This window comes from Astatotilapia calliptera, chromosome 18, assembly GCF_964374335.1.
Source record: "Astatotilapia calliptera chromosome 18, fAstCal68.1, whole genome shotgun sequence".
NCBI classification, from domain to species: Eukaryota; Metazoa; Chordata; class Actinopteri; order Cichliformes; family Cichlidae; genus Astatotilapia; species Astatotilapia calliptera.
In genome coordinates, this window is record NC_137439.1 from 20433779 (window position 1) to 20442613 (window position 8835).

Below are 8835 nucleotides of genomic sequence, written 5' to 3' on the forward strand. Positions count from 1 at the left end.
CCGAATGTGTGTTTAACGAAGCAAAATAGTAGAAGAGGCAGGAGCTGCGAGCAATGCGGCCAAATCAGGTGCTTTATGTTGAAAGACCAGCGGAAACGGTTTATTCACAGCGAGAAACTTCACGTCCACTCGTTCCTCAAATGCAGTCGGCACTGACGAGACTGCGCAGCCGCAAACTCAGGCCATGCGCAAGCAGAACGCTGGACAAATGGTGGTGACTGCGGAATCGGATGATGAGGTCATCTAGTGTAACACATCACAGTCATAATCTAGATAGCGGCATTTTCACTTCGTATGACTTAAAATACTGTGTGATGATGTGATGTTTTATGGGGCTGCTGACTGTTATGGAGAACATTTAACGAGGCCCAAAATAAAAATGCAGCAGAATAGAAAACAGACATAAATTAGTCCCAATACTCACGCAACAGTATTTAAAAGTAGATAAAATTATGTGGTCGTTTCAAAACAGGCAGCTTTTGGCCCTAAACTAATGGGAGGCGATGTCTTTATGTTTTACAGCAGTGGTTGAAAAATGCCACCTCCTGGTGGCAGTTTAAGGTATAACATTCACTGCTAATTCTATAATTTACATTCTTGGAGTCAAATGATGGAGGGGGGGGGGGGGGCCCTAAAAGTTGTAAAGGGACAATTCCAGGCAGAGAAATCATACCAATTAAAAGCTTTAAATTTGGATTAATCACTCAATTAGACCTATTGGCACCGAATGTCAGTCCAGATCTTGTGTTATTTGCATACCTAATCCTTTCCCCCCTATTTCCTCTCCTTAAGAATGCCTTCTTGACAACTACCACTGAGACTATTTCTGATCAGGCTTTGATGAACAGTAGATGGATCAATTGCAGGGCCCGATGCATGTCTCAGATCAGCATTTTAACAGACTCTTGTTTAAAGTTTTTATCCCTCAAGGTTGTACAGAACGTATAGATAATAAAGCAGGATATGCTCAGTGGCGGCGGGAGCTCAGGAAGACCTCCGCTCAGTCTGACACCATCAAGTGCCTTTATTCTTTATCTTGGTTATATTTCTTCAGCAAACGGGCCTTCATCTGGGTGAAAACACGGTCCATGAACACACTGAATCTCTGCTCCTTAAGGGGTCTTCGACATGTGGTGTTCCAGAAGTAGAAAACTTCCACTCAGGGTGAGAGTGGAAAATTCCACCAGTAAATCTTCAACAATAGGAGGAGTCCTCAGTAACCTGGCAGATGCAAGAGCTCAAATTCAATCCAAGTCAGACAAAAGAAAAGACAACAGTGAAATCAACTAATGATAACATATATGCATCTTCAAAGGGACAATTTTTAGTGGCCTGTATTTTACAAATCCAAAAAGGTTCATTTTGGTTAAGACTTCTTTGTCTAGTACCTCTCCGTACTGAAAGAATAATGTGGTTAATTCAAGCCCCTTATAGTGTAGAAGGATTATTGTTATGAAAGTCCAGGTAGTGCTTAGCCATGGGGTAAATAATGTTACCTGTGCGTATGGCATATTCGTGTTCTGCTAACAATTAAGGAGTTGTGAAAATGTTTTTTCATTTCTTAATCTAACTTATTTCGCTTCAGAGCTTTTAAATATCAACAAATGTCACACTTTGTACTACATTTAAGCAACGATTGCAATGAGCTTTAGGTTAAATACAACAATTCTTTGAGAATAAACTTATATAATTTCCATATGAAAGTGCCTTGAAGTTTTTGGATATCTTAGTGTACATGTATTCCTTCCAAAGACCATCTAAAATGGGAGTGTTCTGAGTTCAGGAAGCCTTCCTTCTTAAAACAATTTGAAATATGTTAGGCCTTCAAACTGTGTTGTCTTTGGCATTTTGTGTAGATTCAACTAAATAAATGGGAACACATTATGTGTTTTTGTGACAGGCTGCTGGTAACAAACTTTTATTATATAGACACACAACACCGGCTCATCCCTTAAGTTAAGTGCCTTTCTTATGCTTGAGCGATTCAAAGGTCAGTGTAAGGTGGCTAAAATAGTAGAGTTCAAGGACTCCACTGTAAATTAGTGTAAAAGCAGCCAATGCCAAAAGAAAAAGTTTGAAAAACCTTCAGAAAGCTGAGAGAATTATTGCTCAAGATCATTTTAAAACATTACGAGAAAGTCTGGCTGCTTGGAAGCAATTTTTTTTCTTTTCAGATTAAGGAGCATGCTTAATCAGACCTAACCCCCGAGTTGTGCTTTTGTTTCAATCTTACAGCAAATTATTTCATATAAAATATATTTCAGTCATAAAATTTGCCAGGATGTCTACTAATGACCTCCTCCTTTTTATTTATTCATTTAATTTATTATTTTACTTTACTGGGAAAGTCCTCACTGATCAACTATTTCTAAATATCCAAATCTCTCATGAGTTCATTTCAGAAACTGAAATGACATCCAGCACAACTTTCGAGAGATGTGAAGCTCGGTTCACTGGTGCCAGGTTTCTGTGAGGTGTACTTGATTTACTGGGTTTACTTTTAGATCAAGGAGATGACTAGTTAGATTACTGGTGCCTGTTTTAGGACACTGATCCTTGTCCCACTGTATCTGGTGATCTGTTTGCTTTGAGGTGCTGCCAAATGGTGTAGTGAGTTGACAACTCTCACTTGGTACTGCACTTGGTAACTCTCATATGAAACGGTATTCATTACCAACAACGTGTATGTTTTTGTGTATAAACAGTCAGTGTATGCAGGCATGTTCTTTGACTGTGTATCTGTCTTTGTAACTTTATATTGTCTCCTGTTTCTGTACAAAGCAAGCATGTGTGTGAGCAACACCTAGGCAGGTTGCACACTCCTGGGCCCTGGATTCATATCCAATATCACAAAGACATAAACTCTTGCCTTGTACAACAATCTGCTTTAGTTCGCATCCCTCAGGAGTCATGTAATCTGTTGCTGCCAGCCCACCTGCCACCCAATAACCCCAGAGTTTTCTGTCCCTTGTTCTGTCATTGGCTTAGAGGCACATAAGCTGGAGAACCAGGGCAATAAAAGGAAGGAAGAAAAACTGCACCGACCACTTGTTCTGAGGGACGGAGTGAAGAATCAAGTGTCATCAACAGGTAAGATGCCCTCTGTGCTATTTGTCTGTGATGCAAGATAAATGATCAGCGCTTCACCCGTTTTGCCTGAATTCTTCCATTAGATTATTGTGCCCAGCCGTCAATATGCCACCCCTTCGGGCTGTTGTGCTGACCACTCTCTGCATGGCCCTCATGGCCATGCTGGCAGCTGGTGCCAGAACCACACGCTGGCCCAAACCCCAGAGCACCAAGAAGCCACCTCGAGCTGGCGCCAGCGGTGATGGAGGTGGACGATTTGGACGAACCACGACAACGACCCCATCCCCTACAAGCAGCCTGAACACTGAAGAAACAACTGACATTATGATGGATGCATATTCCCTGCCCTCTACAGATAGCACGACATACTCCATTGACACATACCCCACTGAATTTCACACTGATGCTATAGTGCCCCCTGGGAACATCCTTTCAAACTTTACCCTTGACTACAACGAATGCTTCTTCAACTTCTGTGAGTGCTGTCCACCAGAAAAAGGTCCCGTAGGGCCTATGGGAGAAAGAGGGCCAACGGGGCCACCAGGTGAGAAGGGCATTCCAGGTGAGACGGATTTTAACTTTTTTTATTGTAAGGGAAATTACAGTTTAAGTCAAAGATTTTATTCTTTTTACTCGCGTGTGTTGTCAGGGTTGCCAGGAGAGAAGGGAGAAACAGGGCCCAGAGGACCTCCCGGACCAGCAGGATTACCTGGAGCCAATGGACTAAATGGCGACATAGGTACAACGAGGCTTGACAGCAGGAGAGTTCTTGAATGTCTAAGGGTTTCTCTCTCTGTGTCTCTCTCTCCTTTTGTGCGAAACGCTGTTTTGTATAAGTACTTTTTGGATGTCATTTTCTACGCTTTATTTATCAAAACTGCTGCAGGTGAAAAAGGTGATCCAGGACCTGCAGGTCTACCTGGTACCCCTGGTATGCCAGGAAAACCTGGAGAAAAGGGTGTGTAGTTTCCTGTAAGAACCTGGCTACACATGTGCAAAAGTCATGATTTATAGTTATTGTTTCTCAAAGTGCATTGAGGTACATAATAACATATTTTCATTCAAACCTTTCTTCCTAAATAAACATAAACCCTCCACACACAGGTGATCCAGGCCCCAAAGGAGAGAAAGGTGAACGTGGCTTCCCTGGTCTAAAAGGGGACCCAGGAGAAAGAGGAGAGCCTGGCCTGAATGGGACTAAAGGCATCCCTGGCCCAGAGGGGCTGATGGGGCCCCCAGGGATTCCTGGGTCAAAGGGTCAGAAAGGTGAACAAGGGCAGCCGAGTGAGTGTTTGCCAGGTGAGAAAGGAGAGAAAGGTGATCATGGACCCCCAGGTCTAAGAGGTGAGATGGGCCCCCCAGGACTGAATGGAGCTGACGGTGCACAGGGAGAACGGGGGGAGCCAGGGCCTCCAGGAGGGAAGGGTGATACTGGACCCAGAGGCCTCCCAGGTGGGAGGGGACTGGCAGGGTTGAGGGGAGAGAAGGGGCCTAAAGGTCCTCGTGGGCCTCGGGGTCCCAAAGGACCTCCGGGTCAGAGTGCCGTTCAGGTTCGATCTGCCTTCAGTGTAGGTTTGTTCCCCAGCCGCTCCTTCCCTCCGCCGGGCCTGCCTGTGAAGTTTGATAAGGTGTTTTACAATGGGGAAGGACACTGGGACCCGGCACTCAATAAGTTCAACGTCACATACCCCGGGGTCTACCTATTCAGCTATCACATCACTGTGCGCAACCGGCCTGTGCGTGCAGCCCTGGTGGTTAATGGAATGCGGAAGCTACGGACAAGAGACTCTCTGTATGGCCAAGACATCGATCAGGCATCTAATCTCGCGCTGTTGCAGTTGAACGAAGGTGACCAGGTGTGGCTGGAGACACTGAGAGACTGGAATGGAGTTTACTCCAGCAGTGAAGATGACAGCACGTTCTCTGGCTTCTTACTTTACCCAGACATAAAGACCAAACCTACTGAGCTGACAAACCTCTGAATGCATCCTTGACTGAGCTCTGATTTGAGCCTCTCGCAGACTCTGCAACTTTCAGCCTTTTGCACTGCTCTGTCATTTTAATGTGATTCAGCTAAGCACTGCTGCTCAGTATCTGCTAGCTCCCATGCTAATCAAACCAAATGCTTTACTTGCCTTGCTGTACCTGGAGACGGGTGAGGCCCAATTAATCTTCTGTATGCAACATTTCAGCTCTTTGTAACACTGCATTAAAATTGACTCTGCTTGAAACTGATGACCCTTGGGTTGTATTTACACAGAAACAGCTTATACACTCATTTAAAAGCTATTTGCCATTGCAAAGAGAAGGGAAAAGCTCAACGCCAGTGAACCATTTGTATTACTTGGACATAATTTAAATAAATGACGTATTGCATTTGTTTCCCACTAGAGGGCGCAAGGTGTTCAATTTTTGGACAGAAGTTCTGGAGATTAATACACAAAGACAGTAGGCTAGAAAAACATAATGGTCCCACAAATATTTCAGGTAAAGATTGAAAGTGATACCTCTGTCGTGATGTTATTGAAAAAACTGCACACTACGGCAACGATATACGACAAGGAGAAAAAGGCAAGTCCGGATGATTCACTGGAACGCAGAAAGTAATATGATTTAAAAACCACATTATATATACATGTATGTACACATATATAATTGATATTACACCCCCATAACGTCATACACCTTAGTCCTGAGCAGAGATGATAACCCTCTGCAGTAGATCAAGCTGCACCATAAATTATACTCTAATGCTCCCACACTGCACAATGAAAAATAGAATAGAATAGACTTTTACAAATACTATATCTCATTAGACGTTAAAGAGTCAGGACCTCTCACCAGATTATAGCCGATAATAACTCACTTACTTTTATACAGCAGCAATTCATTCTGAAGATAAATTACATTCAGTACATTCGGTATACACTCAGCCACACCGAGATGCTCTGAGACTTTTTATGTTGTGACGTGTTCGTTAAATGTAGGAGGCAGGGGAGCTGCATTAGCTGGTTTTAAAGCTTTTCTTTATGCAAGGTTGTAATTAGGCACAGTCACATATTTTCTAAGCACATATGATACACTTACACATACAACAAAATGTATAAGCAAGATGAAGTTTTAGATACTAATAATGTAACTTGTGCAACAATTTTTACAGAAATGTATCCTCAGATTAGTGATCAGTGTATCTAAGTATCAACATTTCATTGGGAGTGAAACAAATAAATGAGATTTAAATCATTTTAATTTATAAAAACTATTAAATAAATATATTCTTCAGGGCTTTCTCCCACTTGGAGTCTTAAATAACAACAAAGCTTTAAAATTGGACATATACCTGAGAAGTGTATTTTCACTCTTCAGTGCAATTTAATAAAAAAAGTACTTCGTGTGTGTATTCATTTACAAATCTGCATAACACTTTGATTTACTCTGGAGAACATGCGTTGCCTGAGGGGGATTTATATTTCAGGTTGTACACTCAACCAAGACTGCTGCCTGTAGGAAGATAAACAGTTACTATAATCAAAAACACTGTATCATAGCAGACACAGAGGATTTCTATTTACACTGATGTCCGAATTTTAAGGCAGCATTTTTTTTGCTCTGGTGTCTTTCATGAAAAGATTTAGGAGGCAGGTAATGTTTTTCTTTTTCAGGTCTATCATCCACACTGCAATTTAAATACAACTGTAAATACAATTGTGAAAACTTTGAAAAGAATTATGTAGTATTTATGTAGCTGATCACCAGTGATTATTCAAATAACATTTAAATACAAAAAACATTTAAATTGTTCAGACAAAGTTAGAATTTTCAACACCAAAACTTTCCCCGCTCTTTTTTTTTTAAATTTTCTTTTAATTTCATCCTGATCAAACACCACCAGACTTGGTTAGCAATCAAGAAACATTAATGTTTGGTCAAAATGAAGAACCTTAGAATTACTAAGAACTTTAGACCTAGTTTGGAAATCTCCTTATCCTTACCAGAGTGACATTTGAAGAACTCGAGTTAAACTGACATGTTTTTTTCTTTCTACCTAATTATAACGGTGAATTAAAGAGTAAATGACAGCTTTATAATAAGGAGTCACTGATGCTGATGCTATCAAACTTGATAAAAATAGTCTCCAGTGCAACTCCATCAAATTGGATGTGACAGAAATGAAGTACAAACAATAGCTGCTTTCGTTTAAGTAGTATTAGGCGTGCTCAGCAACAGCCTGTTCCCTGTATAGGAACCTTCAGATAGGAAGTGGTGAAGGTAGAAATATCTCTCAACTGGAAAAGTTTTATTGATTGGAAGATTGACTGGAATATTATGAATTAATTTACTTTTATGAGGAATATTGAAGGGAAACCTGTTAAAGAGGAAAGCCCAGAATAACATCTCCATCTACTGGTGAAGGATGTATATTTCTGTCAAAGTTCCACCTTATTCATGCTGCTGTTCATGTTGATGGTGGTGTGTGTGCGTTTGTTAAATGTTATTTTGCTTGTTTGTTTATAGGCCTATCTGCGGATATGTGTGCATAAGTGTGCGTGTGTGTGTGTGTGTGTTTGCATTTATGTATTTTCCTACTACTCTGTGTGAAAATATAAATAACTACCTTGGCGGTGTGTGCAGTGTAATCTGCTCCCAACAGGCTGGATTCCCACTGTGAGAAAGACAGTATATTGTTCCTGCAGCACTACAGATAACAACTCATTAGCATACTGAATCATTTGGCAGCAAGAGCCACTCTGCCACCCATCTGCACTGAGCTGATAAACACACACACACACACCAGCTCTCTCTCTCACACACACACACACACACACAGATCCATGCAGTGGGCATACGCATACACACAACGCTGCTCTCACAAACACACACACACCCGCAACAATCTTCCTCTCATTCGCTCTCTTTCAATCCCTGTACACTCCCTGTATCCCTCTCATTTGTGAGTCTGTGTCTTTTTGGAGAGTTAGGAACACTGGAGCAGGTAAATGTTTGGCAGGCACTAACCCAGAGAACCCCTCCGCAGAGTCCCAGCACAGCCAGAGCACAGCACGGGAGAGGTCTCCAAACACCTGGATGTCTCTGATGCTCTCTGGAAGCAATTATAGCTTTCAGAAATGTCTAAGTGCTGATTCTGTTGTAGCAGTGGTGGCACAGTCCTCTGTGAAAACTTATGGGATATAGGGAAGAATCCTTGAAAAAAAAGTGCTTAACCTACACCTACAAAGCTAATTTTTTTTATTAATGAACACAGGCTGGGGAGCATAACTTCAATAAGTAAAGAATTTATGGGCGGTGGAGTCTTGATCAGTGTGGCTGTTTCACAGTGTGTACAGACACAGCAGCAGACAAACGAATGCAGTGGAGGTTGTCAAAACCACTTTCACAATGGCAGGATATCCTGAAGGTCACCGAGCCATGTTAACCTCCACAGGAAGTTGTCACTTGGTGGGAGGAAGAGAGGATTCCAGCATTCATTGGAGGAGTTTCTCTGAGGAGGGCTGGCTTTAGCTATAAACCAAGCAGATATGGTGGGAAACAGCTGCGAGGAATGTCATTATAGGAATTAATCACTGAGATTATGCAACTCTTAAATATGGTGTAAAATTTGGAAAATATTTCACATAGTATGAGAAGGGCCACAAGACTACCGTATGAACTCAGCTGACTTGAAATGCACTGCAGTCGACCCACAGCGTGTTTGAGTGAGATCAAATATACAAGACTTTCCCTCTG

At 41.8% G+C, this 8835-nt stretch overlaps 1 protein-coding gene across 1 annotated transcript; it reads left to right on the forward strand.

The window, feature by feature from the left end:
* The first annotated feature begins 1903 nt into the window (after nt 1-1903).
* On the forward strand, nt 1904-5321 carry otol1a (otolin 1a). Its single transcript, XM_026148765.2, has 5 exons — nt 1904-3090; nt 3174-3652; nt 3740-3829; nt 3977-4048; nt 4195-5321. Exons 2-5 carry the CDS (start codon nt 3196-3198, stop codon nt 5070-5072), a joined length of 1497 nt encoding a protein of 498 aa, XP_026004550.1. The 5' UTR covers nt 1904-3090; nt 3174-3195; the 3' UTR covers nt 5073-5321.
* Nucleotides 5322-8835: the final 3514 nt, after the last annotated feature.

Coding starts and splice junctions, on each gene's coding strand:
- otol1a (XM_026148765.2), top strand. CDS start 3,196: ATGCCACCCCTTCGGGCTGTTGTGCTGACCACTCTCTGCATGGCCCTC. Junction 3,653..3,739: donor AGGTGAGAAGGGCATTCCAG/GTGAGACGGATT, acceptor GTGTGTTGTCAG/GGTTGCCAGGAGAGAAGGGA. Junction 3,830..3,976: donor TGGACTAAATGGCGACATAG/GTACAACGAGGC, acceptor AAACTGCTGCAG/GTGAAAAAGGTGATCCAGGA.